General features: G+C 38.0%; 2 protein-coding genes across 3 annotated transcripts in view; one reads left to right on the forward strand and one right to left on the reverse strand.

Annotated features, from left to right (window-relative positions):
* Positions 1–9,867, reverse strand: LOC306911916 (receptor-type tyrosine-protein kinase FLT3-like). 2 transcript variants are annotated; one of them, XM_079487636.1, is made up of 24 exons: positions 8,522–9,867; positions 8,240–8,316; positions 7,646–7,788; positions 7,405–7,514; positions 7,163–7,271; positions 6,782–6,915; positions 6,282–6,409; positions 6,055–6,193; positions 5,357–5,534; positions 5,167–5,264; positions 4,975–5,080; positions 4,632–4,816; positions 4,324–4,412; positions 4,120–4,243; positions 3,914–4,018; positions 3,684–3,794; positions 3,426–3,582; positions 3,139–3,251; positions 2,808–2,926; positions 2,522–2,644; positions 2,318–2,429; positions 1,543–1,642; positions 1,153–1,258; positions 1–1,056 (listed from the first exon to the last, which is right to left on the reverse strand). In XM_079487636.1, the coding sequence occupies exons 1-24, from the start codon at positions 8,547–8,549 to the stop codon at positions 871–873; spliced, it is 2,880 nt and encodes a 959-aa protein (XP_079343762.1). In that variant the 5' UTR covers positions 8,550–9,867; the 3' UTR covers positions 1–870. The 2 variants fall into 2 exon arrangements, with proteins under 2 accessions (XP_079343762.1, XP_079343761.1); XM_079487635.1 differs by having other exon boundaries at positions 8,526–8,603.
* pan3 (poly(A) specific ribonuclease subunit PAN3) overlaps positions 9,815–18,136 on the forward strand; it is a 10,727-nt gene continuing 2,405 nt past the window's right edge. Inside the window, exons 1-15 of the mRNA XM_079487638.1 lie at positions 9,815–10,480; positions 11,487–11,608; positions 12,252–12,324; positions 12,414–12,484; positions 12,586–12,727; positions 12,870–13,099; positions 13,187–13,291; positions 13,396–13,453; positions 13,797–13,955; positions 14,279–14,395; positions 14,521–14,622; positions 15,269–15,434; positions 15,765–15,852; positions 16,661–16,800; positions 16,970–17,099. Coding sequence (XP_079343764.1) covers positions 10,132–10,480; positions 11,487–11,608; positions 12,252–12,324; positions 12,414–12,484; positions 12,586–12,727; positions 12,870–13,099; positions 13,187–13,291; positions 13,396–13,453; positions 13,797–13,955; positions 14,279–14,395; positions 14,521–14,622; positions 15,269–15,434; positions 15,765–15,852; positions 16,661–16,800; positions 16,970–17,099 — 2,052 coding nt within the window. The 5' untranslated portion in view covers positions 9,815–10,131. The remainder of the gene's footprint in view (positions 10,481–11,486; positions 11,609–12,251; positions 12,325–12,413; positions 12,485–12,585; positions 12,728–12,869; positions 13,100–13,186; positions 13,292–13,395; positions 13,454–13,796; positions 13,956–14,278; positions 14,396–14,520; positions 14,623–15,268; positions 15,435–15,764; positions 15,853–16,660; positions 16,801–16,969; positions 17,100–18,136) is intronic.

The following is an 18,136-nucleotide window of genomic DNA, read 5'->3' on the forward strand; positions in this document are numbered from 1 at the left end:
ACATACAAATGATACAAATGCACAACTTGCATTGTCTTTTATTTGCACGGTTGCATATTTTTCACTCCATTACACGAATTGAATAATGAGAAAAATGTGATTTGTTTGAACCCATGCTTCATCTACATTTAGGCAATGAAAACAAAAAGAATGCTTAGCAAATGCTAAAATACTGTATACTGAAAGTTAATGCATATTTGTTTCAAAAACATAATGGCAAAGTCACTTATCGCTTATTGCTCCCTGAACTCTTTGTAAATCGCTTTGGATAAAAGCGTCTGCTAAATGACTAAATGTAATCACAACATTAGAAAAGCTTCCTTATCACTTGATAAATAATAGCAATGAACAAATCTAATAAATATAATGAAAACGAACACAAAGGTTTGGTATTCAAAATAGAGAACTTTCACACCAGCCTGCAAAATTAATGCAGTATTAAATCCTTCTTTTAATATATTTTTTTAATTCTGTGATCAAAATACAGCCTTTGTAGACAACAAAAGCAGACTATTTAGCCATTCCAGTGATAAGCTAACATTTCTAGAATTGTATAATTTCTTATAATTCAGTTGATTTATTTATTCATTTTTCGATCTTTTGTATTGACCTATGACTTATGAGTTTAGCATCTATTTGATAGCAGCGTCCTGCACAAAACAACATACTACACATTAGTAAATAATTTTGCGCAACATTAAGTCACTGAGTTATTGGGTCTCAATTCTGAAAATACTGTTTGGTATAAAAACATGTACATGTACAGTTAATTACTGCAGTTTCATTTATAACGGCTATGGTGACTTACAAAAGCACAGCCTGACGTTGACATATATTTTTTCAACACCATACATAACTGCACGACCATCTTCAAACACCAGGTTCTGATCTTACTGATCCTAGATCCTCTGTGGTATTGCTTTCATCCGAATTCTTCGGATCATGGGAGTTCTCTGAAGATGACTGGAATTCTTCCTCCAATGAAGCATCGGGGGTCAAGGATGCATTCTGGTATATTATATCATTGCAGCAGTATCCTCCAACATTGTAGTAGAGCTGTAAACAGATACCAATGTAAGTGTGCAACACTAAGGTTGTTTCTACCAACCACCAATGTCAAAATGTTTCTTATATCATTCGCAAAAATGTCACCCTCTCTTCTAGAGCAGCCAGCTTCTTTTCCATAAAGACCACAAGTTCGGAAAAACAAGGTCGATCTACAGGATCCAGTGACCAGCAATGACACATCACCTTGTATCTATATGTAAGTGAAACAGGAAGTAAGAAGGTCAACAAAAACATGTCAGAAGTCATTAGTGTTGATGTTTAAATCATTTTCCAGCATTTCCCGCTGCTTTTCCCATATGCCTGTCTAATTTGTTATCATAGTATTATAGTGTTTAAATTCAGATTTGTAGCGTAAATAAGAGGTTGTAATTGTGTTGTTTTTAACTAAAAAAGCAAAAGTGCCCAAATAAACCTTGGGAATTAAAATGTAATGTAAGTTTAATTTTGATCGAGGACAGAAACAGATACACTTACAGGCAATCTGCTGCATAGTAGGGCTGCTCCATGTGATATCCACTTTCAATCATTGTGTAGAATGTGTTATTTGCGGTTATACCAGGATATGGAGTCACTCCTAATAGAAATGCATATCCAGTGAGTAGAATAATGTTGGTTACATGTATAAAATATCCAAAAATTGTGTGGTGCTGTAACATTTAAAGCTCGATTGACAGCATCAGTGGCATACTGTTTATAAACTGTATATAAGTTTTACGTAACATATAGGTACACAGTTCTTTTAAAAACTACAGTATATACTGTATAACCACCTAATACAGACTTCCATTGCAAGTGCAATAGAATTTTGTTTTGTGTTAAAAACTGTTTAGTCTAGGCCATTCCTTTAATGATGAACCTTAAAGTCAACATGAAACGGAAGTTGCGATTGACTAATTTTGCGTATCGTGACGTATATGCAAGTGAATCCGCTTCTGAAATGAGACAAAAAGTAGGGGGGACTATATTTTGCCCTTCCCTTTTTTATTGGTTGGTTGTTAGTTGGGCCTGGGGGGAAGGCTAAAAATGCCTGTTCATTGCACAGTGAGTATAGTCCTACCTCTGTTTAATTATGCGGTGTTACCAAGATTTCAAGTGCAAATTAATTTTGTAAAAATAATTGCGTGCACGGATATATCATTTTTAATAATCACTGCAACACTGTGTAAAACACTTAGAAATGTCCTGTTTAATTACAGGGTGACTTTAAAGAGCACAATAAATAAGAAAACAGAGTGAGAAATAAAAGTACCTAGAGAAAAGATCTCCCACAGCAGAATGCCATAGGCCCAGACATCACTTTGCATTGTGTACACCCCTTTAAAAATACTCTCAGGGGCCATCCACTTCACTGGCAAACGCACCTGCAATGATGTTATATAAACCATTATGATAATAGGCTTTGACCATAGATATATCAAGACAAAATTATAACATGTGCATACAAAATACTTACATTTCCTCTGACAACATAGTTGGAGTCATGTTCAATGTCTCGAGCGAGGCCAAAATCACCAATCTTCACCTGTCTACCAAGTGTCACCAAAACATTTCTGGCAGCCAAGTCTCTATGGATGCACTGTAGAAAGAAAATTATTTAATAAAGCTTTGGATATCATATGTATATATTAAATATAGGGATACGCAGCCGAAAAAAATCACTGTTCACCGATTTTTATTTAGCTGTATAATATAAAAGTAAACAGATTTCAACTGGGTTTTGATCTGAAAGTTGAACTTACATTTTTAGCAGACAGGAACTCCATGCCCTTTGCAACTTGAAATGAGAAACTTAACAGGTCGTCATACGTGAGACTCAACAGTTCCCCTTCTTGAAGGTCGCTGTCACATTTGAGCATTTCTGTACAGTGAAAATATAATTGTAAAAAGAACACATGGACATTCAACATTCATGCATTCGATTTATTATAAGAATCAGCAAGGAAATCAAAAATATGAACATACTCAGATGATAGCGACCATATTTTTATTATTACAATGACATGTCTTCCTATACATTAAACCACAAAATGAAGACAGAAGAATCTTGATGTTTAATTTTTTTACACCTACCCTCAATAGTACACACAGTGCTGATGCTGGAACTGAGAAGGGCCTCATTTTCCTGTTCTTCAGTTTCAGGGGTTATGTGCATGTGTGAGTTCTCTTTCGACTCAACAAACTCACTGTGAAGGTACATCAAGACAAACAGTGTTAACGGTAACAGCATTACAGGTTTAATCATTTGTGTATACATTCAGAGTCATTGTTCCCCTTAAGCACAACATATTCATTTCCCTCTGTTCCGCATGGGGTTTTGGTTGTCTGAAAGGCCCCAGATGTAATTCAACTATGCATACCTGGAGTTTCTCTTCTGCTGGAAGTTGTGGTAGAGTCCTCTGAATCTGTCTCTGTTGAAAGCATCGGTCAGATATTTGTGAAAACGCTCCCTGTTGCTCTTCAGATAGTTCAGGAGATCCCCATTACAGCAGTATTGGAAGATGAGGTAAACGGGACCTGAGAATATAACGGTTTCATTCGAATATTAAAATTCTTCTAATAGGCAGAATAATATAATTTCTAATTCTAATTATTCAGAAAGCTTCTCAAAATCATACCCGTGCTTGTGCAAGCTCCGAGCAAGTTGACAATATTTTCATGGTTTCCAATGTAAGTCAACATTTTCAGTTCAGACATTAGAGCCTCTTTCTCCACCGCCTGGTGCTTTTCTGTTTGATCCATAAATAAACAATACAAAGCTCCCGGTTCATCATCATATGCCAAAGTATCAATGACGTTATAATTCATGTATCATGTTTCATCTGGAGTTATTCATGGCATTGCTTACCCTTTAACATCTTTACTGCTACTTGAATAGACACTCCAGGCTTGCTGATCCCATATGCCGTAGCCTGCACAACCATCCCAAAAGCACCAGATCCCAGCATTTTCCCTAAGAACAATACACACAAATTATTCCTCACACCCAATAAACGTTTTTTGGCACGAAAAGATAACATTTTATTAAATAAGTTAAATGAAGATTCTTCTTACCCAGCTCTAGATTTTCTCTTGGAAACTCCCATTTGGGGTCATACTTAAATTCCCTAAAGTCGATGTATATATAGTCATTGTCATTGAATCCCACCATCTGGATCTGAGACTGGTACACAGGCTTCTGTGAGGTGTGACAAACAAGGGACAGGTTTGATTTATAAGTTCATGTTGTCAATGTATTTGACAAAGGGGTGGATTTACCTTTACTCTAATATAGATGGTTAAGACAAAGATGATCATCAAAAGGGAAATGATGACCACAAGGCAAACAATGTATTCAGTATAGGAATCTGCAGGGGAACAGAGTAACAGATTTTAATTAACTCAATAGTGTACATGTTTACACGGATACCTGTAATAATGTTATGGTATGAATTTTAAACCTGCATATTCGAGGTTTATGTTAAATAGCTTTTTACAATTTGCATTGTATCAAAGCAGCTGTACATATTAATTCATATACAAGACATTACAGTAATTTTGAGATATTTACATTTGGTTTAACTCACTTGTCTGAAGCAGTATTTGTTCACTGCAGTGAGTTCCTGCAAGGTTAGTGATGCAGCATTTGATCAGATGGTTCTCTTTGTAACGTGGTCGGTCAAAGGCAATCTTCTTCTGACAGAAATGATCTGAATCTGGGAACTCTGAAAGGGCAACAGGAATCTCTTTCCAGTCGTTCCACGCAATGTCTCTGTTAAACATCCAGAGAATAGAGCATTATTCAGTTACATAGAATGTTGTAGTAGGGAAATAGTAGGCTAACAAAAAGCTGTTACAACAAATTTAGGTTATAAGAGAACATGAAAGCCAATGTTAGGCATGATGCAAAGAGAGGGTTTATTTACATACTTTAAATGCGATGGGCAGATCTTCCAAGATAGAGCCGTAGGTTGCGAACTTTGAGTTTTACAAGAGATGAAACTTGAATTTGTGCTTATATTAATACTAGGAATGTCTGCAAAACAATGCATTTCATTTGGTAACCTTCACCCTCTGTTTCATTGTGCAATCTTTACTATCAAACTGTTTCTGAACACTCACCTGATATGCAGAGAGACAGATTTCTTATGACGCTATATTCTTGAGTGTCTAGTTTTAACTGATACTGGCCTGCATCAGGATTACACAGTTTAAAGGTACTAGACAGAGAATACATGTTATAAGCAAACACAATGAAGCATCACTTGCAGTTTGTTCGATTAAAAATGATAGCATGAAGTACAGTATATACCTGTTATAATGATAATAATGAGTCTCTTCGCATTCGATTTTAGATTGATTTGGTGTAATCCAGTGACACTGAGCTTTGGGATGAGAGAAAACCAGAGCCTGGAAGCAGAAGCTTGCCTTATTTTGTGCTGGTATGCTGCTGTTCTCATTCAGCTGCAATACGTCGATTTTGTCATTATCTGTCAATCATCATAAGATAATATATAATTTATTTTCACTATTTTTTATAATTACCTGCACAGTTTATAATTTAAAGGTCCAGTGATTGAAATTTAGTGCAACCAACAGCTTATTCCCCCCTTAGCACCCCCACCCTTTCGAAATCACTTCGGCTGACACAAGACAAACATGTTTTCGCTTCTTTGCCGAATGAGATAATGTATTTATGAAACATGCTCTGTAAAGCAGTTTGTCCGTTTAGGGCTACTGGAGAAACAACATGCCAAATAACATGTAAGGGGACCTGCGACATATGTAGATAGAAATAATTCATTCCAAGGTAATAAAAGCATAACGCTTCATTATGTCTTTATACACCTCTGAAGACATATCATCGCATTTCTGTCCATAGATACTCCAACAAATTCCACACAGCACCTTTAGTATATTTTGATATTGTGAACAGATATATTACAAATTATTAATGTAATGTACTTTAATAAAATAGAAACAACAACAAAATGCAATGGTTTTCCTCACCAAAGACCTTGACATAGGTGTTCACACTTTGGTTGCTGTTAGATTTGCAAATGTACTCCCCGCTATGTGTCACATTAACAGATTCAATAGATAAGTACTCCATCCAGTCTCTAAAATACAATGATTTGACTCCACTGATCTGAATAAAGAGCAGGAAAATTTGAGGAAAAACATTAGCAAAAAGGTCAGAACAGCGAAGCATCAAATATTTCTTCATGGTTACTTACTGCTGTGTTATTCAAGAGCCATCTTAGTTTAGGGTCTTCGTTCAACTTCTTTTTGCATTGAAGTAGCAGAGACTGACCAGATGTAAGCAAAATCTGACCCTTTTGGTTATCTACCTTTGTGTCTAGGTCTAAAATAAAACCAAATAAATTTAAAGAGATCAAGGGAATTACGTTTTTAATAAATTAAACTTCTATGTCAATTTGTCCTTATAATTTAGTTTAGATATTTAATTTATTCTTTATGTTTTTAGGTTCAATAACATAAATCTTTCCAGAAGGAATCTTCAAACCATTTTAAAAGGATTTCAAATGTTTTATTAAGCGGTAAATACTACATTTGATTTATTTTAACTAGTTTAATTTTAAAGTCATGATACGGCTGTTTCAGTTTTTCTGATTTCATGTTATTTGTAGGCTATTTTCTACAGTTTCAGATTTCTTTAAACCATATACCACAATGTTATCACGATGAATTGAGCCCCATTAAAAACAATACATACCATAATAATAAACTGCAGTACATTCCTCACCCAAAACATTACTGGCACAGCACTTTACATTTGGATTGGGGTGGCTTTTTAAAATGCTTTCAGCTCTATTCCACTTCTTTACTTTACTCTCTTTTGGATCTTTGCTGAAGGTGAAACAAGCAATCGCAACACAGATGTACAGTTACAGAACAAAAGTAAACCTTATTGTGTCCAAAATAACATAAGTAGACAAGATAAAAACAGTATATAAGTTTCTTTCTTATTTTATTTGGTAGATGTTTTTATCCAAAACATCCTTTAAAGTGCATTAAAATGAGTCATTTTACCAACATGTGACCGACCAGTTTAGCTACAGGAACATTTAATGGGGTAACACAAAAGTTTTTTTACCCGTTATACCACGTGATGTTGGGTTTAGGGTTCCCCTCAGAAAAACAAACCACTTGAACTACACGTTCACGAATTTCAATAGCTTTGATAATTGGGACCGATGGCCTTTCTAGAAGAAACGAAACATCAAATGAAACATTATGAATAACTCTCTAAAACAAAGAAGGATTTGAGTTCATATATAGACGTTTAACAGTTATTTCTTTGCTTGTAGTCTTAATTGAGAAGGTAACGTGACTTACTTTGTGGAGGCTCGTTTACTGTAACACTGTAATTGCCACACATTACAGTGCGTGTTCCATTTGTATGTTCCCTCTCAAAGTTTTGTAACGGATGCATAGTGGCATTGATCCTGGAGATCATCATGAGAAATATACATTTGGAAAAACTGATATCAATGGCATTGTGAATATCAGATGTGATGTCTTAGAAATGTGTAAAACTTTATTGTCAAAACAATAATGGAACCACACAGACACACACCTTTGATAGCAGAGACATTTAAACCTCTCCGATTTGCTTTGTTGACATTTTGTGTAAACGTCCACTGTCTGTCCCTCAATGCTACCCAGTTTAACTGGATCAGAACTGTATACGTCAGCCTCTTCCAGCACACATCTCATATTCTGAAATACATGTGAACAGACGTTTGTCAATTTAGGATTATTACTGGCTAACAAATGAACATGTAATGAACTCTAACACAGCCATCACTATAACATTGACTTTTTAACAGACTTAGACTGACAATAACTGTAAAATCCAACATGGTCATTTTTAGAAAAGACATTGGTTCTGCTTTTATGTATTGCTGAAATAACACATCATAGAAAGAAAAAATCACGAAACAATAAGAGAAAATACTGACTTTCGAAATTAATTGCAGGTACGATTATCTTTTTTAAAACCGCATACATTGAAAGCGAATGCAATTGTTATGGACATATCCGTTGACATCTCCAGCCAGACTTGTGGCGACTGGTCAAGTTAAATATAAAAAACTTTAAAAGGGCAGTGACCTAGAACTGCAGAAAGCTGTTTAAGCCACTGAGCAGCATGAGAAGATAAGGATTTTACCGATCCATCAGTGGCACAGCGGGGATGTCTCTCTGTGGAGCCGCTGCTTTGTGCGCCACACTGCAGCAAGAACAAAACTTCGGTGCAAGAAAAGAACAAGTTAATTTTTCGATTCAAGTGCGTAAAAACTAAAACAAACTTAACGAAAAGCAATCCAATAGACGATTCTAATGATAAATACGTAACTAACAAATCAGTTAAATTAAGCAAAAATACAATTGAAGGAAATGTAAGCACATTTAAAAAATAGCATGTTTAAATCACTAGTGTTTTCCGACTTACCCACCAAAAGCACTTGTCCAAAATGCATCGCTTGAATGCATAACAGTTTCTTCCCCCAGCCTGTCAGATCATGAAATAGGATGGACAGTGAACAGAAGCGCAAAGACTTTCAGGTCAATGCGTGACACAACGCATCACTTCTTAATAAGGCGCAGACACCAATGACATCATTTCTTCTGTCATCTTCATTATAGCACTTCTTTAAATATCTGTTAGCAACTTCGCCTTTATGTTTGAACATTAACGTGGTTTAAGGAACAAATTATAAGACGTGTAATTAGACTCCAAATTTAACTTTCAAATGAACCCTTTCCAGGAAGCTACTACTATTTGTTAAATACTTTAGAATATAGGCACTAATGTATCGTTTTTGCAAAGAAGCTACGCAACTATTGTACTTGCAAGTACCTGAAACTACTTGTATCAATAATGTACCTCTTCAGTACATATCTGTAGGTAAAGGGGGACAGTGTGTAAAGTTTGGGGAATAAAGGGGTAAGATATTAAATATAAAAAATATTTATGAGTGAGCTGCATATAAACATTCAAATCAAACTGCACTTGAAATACTTGATAATACTCTCAAAATATCAACATTGATCTTGCGCATTTTACACATTACAACTCATCAAACTAACTCATAATAAAAATCAATTATTTGTGACCAGAAATCCTAAAATCAATCAAATAAAAAGGAATCCTTAAGTCAAAACCTGTCAAATTTTGTGCTTCATTCGTGCTGTTTTGCTTGCGCATCATTGACCCTTATTTCATATTTTTTATAATACTTAATTAAGAACCCCGAACTTAATCAATATCAAAGGTAGCTTATTTATGGGTACACTGTGATAACAAAAATGTAGTGTATGTTCACGCTAAGATGGCTGTATAGCATAGGCCTACTGCAGGTCCTGCATACCACGTTATATTAAAATACTTACGCTATAAATCTTTCTTTGAATATCTTCTTTATTACCCAAACTTTTACTATTGTTCCCCGTTACCTACAGCTGTACTGTAGACTGTAGAGGTACATTTTTGTTACTCTGTAAATTCTGGTTAGTTATGCGGTACATTGCGGGCCTTAATCTAAAGCGTTACCGAAGTTAAATGTCTTAATCTTGTATTTGGGATGTTGTAGACTGAAAGTGTGCCTTGTATCCCTCGTACTCTTTTGCAAGTTACGTAAAAAAGCCTACAGAATACAATTTTCGTGCAAATATGTCAACTCGGGTTAGCTGACGGGTACAGTGTTATGCTTATAAGAAGACCCTAGTGTCTCGTTTGCGAATTGCAGCTACCCAGCATGCACAGCAGAGCTATTAGCGCTTAGCTGAACAAGTGTAGACAGAAGACAACAACAACAGCATGATCCCAGCCGAACGCCAGGCTGATGTACTGGTAGGCCAGCAATGGACACCGAGAACGAGTATCAACGCATGGCGACAAATGTGCAGATCTTGCTGACTAGTGATCTGCTTCGATGAGGACGCTGATTTTATCGCTATTCGTCCAGTGAGGTATACATTTTTTTCAAGTGTTTTAAAATATACTGCTGCCGAGTTATCGATGTGCGAGCGTCTTCCGGCGGGAGCAGCAGCAGCGGTGCCATGAATAGTGGACTCCCAGCTTCAGCTGCTCCGCTCGGGGGTATCGGGATACCCGGTGTGAAGGTGAAATTCTGTCGTTACTACGCGAAAGACAAGACTTGTTTTTATGGAGATGAATGCCAATTCCTACACGACGACCCGTCCATGGCGAGCCTTTCTCTGCACGGCGGTGGTGCTGCCACTGGAGGAGGAGGAAGCCCAGTGTCTTTTTCTCTGGCAGGGGGAGTAGTGACGACGGCAGGTTACGCGCTCGGAGGCGGCGCGGGTAGCGGAGCTCCTGCGAACGTTCCCAAAAAGGGTGATTCTCTCGGTCCTGCGGGAACTGCAATGGAAGGACAACTATTGTCCAGTAAGTTTGCTTGTTGTAAGGCCTAATGCATCCCCTCGTCCGTTGTTGCAGAGTTGTGGGGCCACACGGTGGCTTTTGTCTAAATCGAGGCCGTGGATGTAAGTGCGGCCTATCGCTCGCCCCCAAAACAACACGGCGAAATCGCACGGTAGCACCCAATCTAAAATCGAAACACGAGAATAACAACACCGGGCAAATGTTTATTTCAAACCGTTATTTATCATAGCTTATCTTGTTTATACTAATGCACGAATTGTTTCCTTTTTAAGCTTTACTCAGTTGTTCACGGTGAATTATTATAAACAAACAAATTAAGTGGACTGGGGTGCGTTGCTTTGACGGAGTACTTTTGCGTAAAGTGTCTGAGTGCGTTTGCGACACATCTTGCTAAAATGTATCTCCTGTGTTCCGCCGTCTGCAACAATGTTACGGGAGACATTGTTACACACAGAGGCGACCGAGGAGTCATTTTAGATTGAGTTTTAAGTAAATAAAGAGTATTTATTGAAACTGTCAGCAAACGAACTCTTTCAAGGTTGTTGAATGTTTTAGCAAATCGAGAAAGTACGTTTAGCGCGGCGACTGACAAACTGTTGGCGTCATTCACACACTGCGATCTGATTGGCCGTTGATTTATCAATAGGTCCCTCTGCTGTGTGCAACTCTCTGGACCTTGAGTTTGAGAATAAATGTAAGGGTTGAGTGAACGAGATTTTTTAAACAATAAAAATTAGTTGAAACCTTTATTTCTTTATTTGTTAATACAAATTATATCTTAGTTCATCTGTGCTTGTACGTATATGTGGCCTTATATGTGTTTTTATGTAGATATTTATTTACCAGTGTTATCTGTCATACTGTATCTGTCCTCTGTGCTCTTGAAGTTTCTGTAACTAAGAAAAAATCCTTGAGTGCAAGCATACTTGCCAATAAAGATCTCTTCACATCTTGATGTATATTTTTTTATTTAAAAGCTCATGCAGGAATTTAAATGTGTTTTCTGCAGTCCCTGGGATGGAGGGAGGTGCCCTGAATGACGCTGGTCTTACTAACTCGTACTTCAGCAGCACATTTATCGGGGTCAACGGGTTTGGGGGTCCACCAGAGTCCAAGTATTCAATGATGCAGGTAAGCGATCATACACATATGTATTGGTACGCTAGAAACCAGTAGATGATGCTGGCAACTGGGTCTGTCCAAATGAATATAGATCGTGGAGATGCATAATGGGACAATGTTCATGGGTCAAAGAGGAAAAAGGGTTAAGCATAAAAACTTAAATTGTAAAAAAATTATAATAGCAAAAGATAAAAATCATAGATTTCCCCTGATTTACAGAATACGCCCTCTTAAATGACAATAATCGGGTCAGGCCTGTTGACAACAAAAATCAATTTATGACATATTAATACTAATTACTTTCACCCCAAATGCTAATTAGTTGTAATTTTCCCCCCAATTTTCCGCTGTCCTAGGTTTGGCTCATTTGTCAAGTTTAAAGCATGAAAAAATGTAATTTGCTCCCTTATTCTATTATATATAATTAGGTACAGGTCAGAATAAGCAAGTTGTTTGAATTTGTACCTAAATATTGTGTTACACTGAATGACAATGTAACATTATTCCAACCAAATTTTATTCTCCAAAAACTTAGTTGAAACAACAAAGTTGACATTTTACTTACATTCAGTGTGCTTTCTATGGACTTAAAATTACTTTTGTAAATTTCTTTTGATGGGGACATCTTAACGTCTTTGACCCTCATGTGCAGAGGATGACCAGCAGTAGCAGTTCTCCAAGTCTGCTGAATGATGGTGCTAAGAGCTTCAGCCACGACCCTCATGGTGAGCTAGGAGTTGCTTGAAATATTTGTTACAGCGGTACATTTGTGAGTAACTTAAAAACGTTTGTTTTTGGAACCCTGACATTTTAGATCCAGTAAATTCCCCGACGTCATCTCTCTTCAGTGATTTTGGTGCTTTGAACATATCGCAAAGGAGAAAGGTGAGCAAATACAGTAATATGCCTATTGACATCTACTTGTCAGTAATGTGATCATTTGTTATGTTGTGACAAAAATAATTTTAGTACCGATTCTCTTGCAGGCACCTAACCCTACAGCCAGTGAATTTGTCCCCAAAGGGCCCCCACGTATGGCCTCTATGTCGCAAACTGTACCAGCGTTCGCATCCCCCATCTTCCCTCATCCTGGCCTAAGCAGCTCCACTGCGGCTGCTCTCGCACCTGGTTAGTGACTCAACACGACCAGATGACTATCACCTGTGGCTTAGTATTTCTATATAATAGATTCTACAGGTTGGCACATTGCTTGTGTGTGTTTGGGCTTTGATAGGCCTATAACGTGCAATTATTATTTTTGTTTGGACAGGTATGTCCCTTTCTGCTGGGTCATCTCCTCTCCACTCTCCTAAAATCACCCCTCACACATCTCCGGCACCACGGCGACGCAGCCACACACCCAACCCAAACCAAGCCAATTACATGGTGCCCACCACTGCGTCTGACCAGGGGGCCGGAGCTCACATTATTCAGAAGGAGACCGTGGGAGGAACCACCTACTTCTATACCGATAACACCCCAGCTCCATTAGCCGGAATGGTACGATCCGTATAAATCATAGATGGTTGTGATCTGCTGTTGTTTATAGTTAATTAACATATGTCTGTTCTTCTGCTACATTTTAAGGTGTTCCCAACGTATCACATGTACCCGCAAACGGCGCCTCATGTGGCGTACATGCAGCCAAAGGCCAACGCGCCATCATTTTTTATGGCTGACGAGCTCAGACAGGTAATCGGTTTAATCTGTGCCATTCATTGTTGTTTAGAAATAATTTAGATAAATCTGTATTTTTTTTTTTTCACAAAACCTGTTTATTGTGACTCTTGTTGTAGGAGCTGATCAACAGACATTTGATAACAATGGCACAGATTGATCAGTCTGAGAACCCTGGTAAGGATGTGGTTTGTTTTGTGTCAGTGTGGTTTCTCGACATTGTTCTTTTTGATTTGAAGGACTGCATGACTCCTAACGGTTCGGTTATAATGTCTGTTTTCTGGCAAGTGCTTTTGAATTCACCTGTTGTCTGTGAGAAAACCCACATCCTGTCTGTCTGTTTTGTTTAGATTTGTATGTACTTAAGCCTAAGGTTTCCTTGAATATCGATCTGTGCATTATCCAACATTTCGATTTTTGGATTTTCTATATTTTGTTTATTTTCGTGGATGCTTGGGAACATGTGTGAGAGAGAACATGTGTTGTGAATCTAAATTTGTCTCTTCCATCTCACCAACAGGAGTGCCATCTGAGTTAGACAGTTACCACAGCCTCTTTCCCCTGGAGCCCCCACCACCCAACCGTCTTCAGAAAACCAGCAATTTCAGTTACATCACTTCCTGTTACAAGGCAGTCAATAGTAAAGATGACCTGCCTTACTGCCTCAGGAGGATACATGGTGATGCATTAAATATTTACGTTTGTTTGAAGAAATGCATGCTTTGATTTTGAACTTAGCCATAAAAGCTGGCATGGGGTTAAGATAATCTCCTTAAAATAATCTTTTTAAATTGAAATTGTTCAATAAAAGGCATGTATTTAAATTATTAATGCAAAAATAGTTTTGTCGAATGTGGTTAAACCCCACTGAGTTTTTTTTAATCGTATGACTACATTGAAATTAGAAAGCAAGCCCTGTAATGGTTTGGTACCGTAATATTGCGGCCAGTTTTCTTTTTTTAGTAATCACACGACGCTAACTTTTTCAACGTGTGCACACAGGCTTTAGGCTGGTGAACACCAAGTGTATGATGCTGGTAGACATGTGGAAGAAAATTCAGCACTCCAATACTGTGACCCTCAGAGAGGTCTTCACCACTAAAGTGTTTGGAGACCACTGTAAGTATACGTGTTGTTTCTGTTCTGATAATGCAACACCCAGACACTACGCAACCTTGTTTTGGTTTGCCGTTACATATTTAATATTTACTGTCTGCATTTTTATTCACACCTTTCCTTCCCAGCGCTCGTATTTTCCTATGACTTCCATGCGGGTGCGGAGACCATGTTTAGCAGGCATTTCAATGATCCTGCAGCAGATTCGTATTTCACCAAGAGAAAGTGGGGTGAGTCGTTTCTTACGCGGTTTCACAACGCATGCGTGTGTGAGGATACAGGCGTTAGGTGCTGAATGTGTGTCTGTTTAACGTGTGGCAGTTGAGTCTCTGCGAGCGTAAAGCGAGAAAAGAGGAAGGAGTGGTTGAAACCGATCCCACCTCAGGTGGGCTCAGTACCTGCAAAGCTCAAGTATGACAGAGGAAGCAAAACCCAGTGGGGTGATGTTTGGCTATAAACAGCTGCAACACATGCAACTGCGTTAACCGCATTGCAGGCCCAAACCATAACACGCCTCGTTTTTATTAAGAGCGTTTGTTATTCGCAAAGGCATCAGTGTAAGGACAGTTATTCATTTTCTTTGTTTGTAGTTTGTGCTGTTGGGTGTGCATAGTATGTATTTTGTTCTAGTTAAATTGATAGCTCCCCTAAAAATGAATATTCTTGTCATTTCAAACCTGTGACTTTCTTTTCTGCACAACACAAAAGAAGATATTTTGAAGAATGTTGGTAACCGAACAACGATGGTACCAATTGACTTAGATCGTCAATGGGTACTGCTGTTGTTTAGTTCCCCACATTCTTCAAAAGATCTTCTTTTGTGTTCTGTTGAAGAGTGGAAGAATGAAAATAACCTTTAGTATTTTGACTCATCAGGGCAGCATGAGCTCCCTCCTCCCCGGCAACACGCAGGTCTGTTACCGGAGTCGCTCATCTGGGCTTACATTGTCCAGCTGAGCTCAGCTCTGCGTACAATTCACACGGCCGGCCTGGCCTGCAGGGTCATGGACCCCAGTAAAATCCTCATCACTGGAAAGACACGGTACAGTCACACACGCACAACACTCGTGTACATGAGTTCAGAAAAACATCAAGTAAATTATTAACTTTGGGAGAAACACAGACTTGTTTGTAGTCAGGTTGAATTTTTCACGATGGCTGCAGTTATTCAAAACATTTGGAATACCACTCAAACCAGAGATAGTTCTGTGAGGCCCATCAGATGGGGACCGCTGTAAATAGTGAATGGAGAAGTCCAGTTTTAGTTTTTCTCTCTTCCTTTATTCCACAGTACCTGTTTATCAGCAGCGTTTTGACAAAAGATTGCAATTGCAAACGTAGACGCTGCTGAATGTCTGTTGTTCTTCCGTAGGTTGCGAGTCAACTGTGTAGGAATGTTTGATGTCTTAACATTTGACAATAGTCAGACCAACCACCTGGCCCTTATGCCCCAGTACCAGGTATTGAACATCTCTTTTACACCCATGACGTCTTACCATCATCACTAACTCTTTTTTTTCTTTACTAAATGCCGATTTTGCATAATGTTTTGTATATAACATTTGGGTATAAAACTGTGCAGATTTCAGCAAGAGTGTTGTTAGGGTGTGCACATATAAACCTAAAATCTGTTTGATAAATCTTGATATGTGAATAGAAAATTGCATATTCATAACTTTAGTTAATGTATTAACACCAGGCTATATTTTTGTCCCACTTTTTCTATATTTTGGAAAATGATGGAGACTGCGCATGTAATCAGAGATGGTCTCTGAAACATTGGGTGTTTTATTTCAGAACTTATTACATTTGGCAATCTTTATTGAATATTCATTCTTAAATTATGTATAGATTTTGTGCCTGTAAACCACTCAACTTGCAGACATAGACATGTATTTCTGCACATACAAATTCCCTCAATTTATACTAGCATTGCTGCCAGATCTCTCAATATAGTTAACCCAAATCACGTTGAATTCACCATGTCGTTCGAAACCTGTATACGTCTCTTTTACTGTGGAACACAAATTAAGATATTTTGAGATGTCTCAGTGGTTTTGTGTTCATAAAATGAAAGTCAATGGGATCCTTTGTTATGCTGAAGAAAGCAAGTCATACAAGTTTGGACTGACATGAGAGTGAGTAAATGAATTATGAACTATCCTTTTAATGTCAGTCATTGTTATAACATAGAAAATATTTGTCTGTTATTCTTCGGGTTATGTGGTTTAATCAGTATTGTCTCTCTTTGTGTCTGCTTTCCTTCAGCAAGCTGATCTGATCTCTCTGGGGAAGGTGGTGTTGGCTCTCGCGTGTAACTCTCTTGCTGGCATTCAGAGGGAGAATTTGCAGAAAGCCATGGAGCTGGTGTCCATCAACTACTCATCTGACCTCAAGAACCTCATTCTGTGAGCCAATCTCTCTCTCTTGCTCATACTCACACATTTTTTAACCCTAGTTTCCTTTAACGTTAACTTGAACTCCTCGACCACAAAGACAGTTTGTGATGCTGTGAATGTCCCATTAAGACAAACAGAAGCACTCTTGGTCACGTTCTGTTGTTATTGTTGCATGCAGGTACCTTCTCTCAGAGCAGAGTCGTCTGCGCAGCGTCAATGACATAATGCCCATGATCGGAGCACGATTTTACACTCAGCTAGACGCTTCGCAAATGAGGAACGATGTCATTGAAGAAGACCTGGCCAAGGTACGTTTATACACCTGTATTTAGTACAGATTGCTTTTTTGCATTTAATCCAGTTCATGACACTGAAAAACTTTAGTTCTGGTTATTTTGGATCTGATTTGACTGAAATAGCTCATAGCTGGTAAAATGATTTCTTTACTGTAGATTGAGTAGCAGCAGAGCATCACCGCTATTCACGGTCTTACCACACTTGCCACTTAACTACTGTACTGAAGTCATTAATATAAGGATGTGTTGAGTGAATGTGTCTTATTTAGTGAGCATCTGTCAGCGAGAAGGGAAGGAAAGTTGAGATCGCATGAAATATTAAGACTTGTTTTGAGCGTTGTCTCTTCTGCTTTTGCTATTTTCCGACCACTCACACAATGTGTGAAACCGCTGCAACACCCCATTCAATGAACAAACAAGCATACTTATATGCTTCAATAGGGGTGTAACAATATTCAAACCGAACCGAATGGTCCGCGATACAGCTCCCTCGATACGAGCTGCAAAACTCTCATGGCGTACAACGAACCCCTCGCTTCCCCGTCCACCGCACACGTCAGCTGCGCATTAGGTGGACGCTTTTTTCCCGGCGCAGGTTAGAGCATTCACTTCACAAGCTTAAATTAATTTCTTCCAAAGAGAAAGTTGAAGCCAGATAATAAAGATACAGTTATTAAGTTACATTGTTATTATTAATCTTATTATCAAGTGAATCTAGTGTTCTTACACATTGCCAGGAACCCTGTCCCCACATCGAACCGATCCGAACCGTGGCTCTAAAACCGTGACCCCAACTGTATAATTGGTGTACTTCGATGAGGATGTATATTAATGTTTGTAATGTGTTTTGACAATACTAAACATGAACATCGTCAGATGTTGTTTGTACCTATCATGTTTGATATTATAGACAAATGTAAATATTACCTGGATTCTTGTCTGTATTTACAGTTATTATTAAATTAAGACACAAACATAAAAGGACTATTAAAAAGTCAATGTCCAAGAAGAAAAGGGAGCCATGTATTGTCCACATACATAATAAATGT

This window comes from Barbatula barbatula (assembly GCF_947034865.1).
Source record: "Barbatula barbatula genome assembly, chromosome: 23".
Classification (NCBI taxonomy): Eukaryota; Metazoa; Chordata; class Actinopteri; order Cypriniformes; family Nemacheilidae; genus Barbatula; species Barbatula barbatula.

Bases quoted from the DNA above. Each gene is read 5' to 3' on its own strand.
- LOC306911916 (XM_079487635.1), bottom strand. From the start codon at position 8,562: ATGCATTCAAGCGATGCATTTTGGACAAGTGCTTTTG. The intron at 5,265-5,356 runs GTATATACTGTA...TTCTCTGTCTAG, and splicing joins CATTATTATCATTATAACAG to TACCTTTAAACTGTGTAATC. The intron at 4,413-4,631 runs GTGAGTTAAACC...GTTCCCCTGCAG, and splicing joins ACAAATACTGCTTCAGACAA to ATTCCTATACTGAATACATT.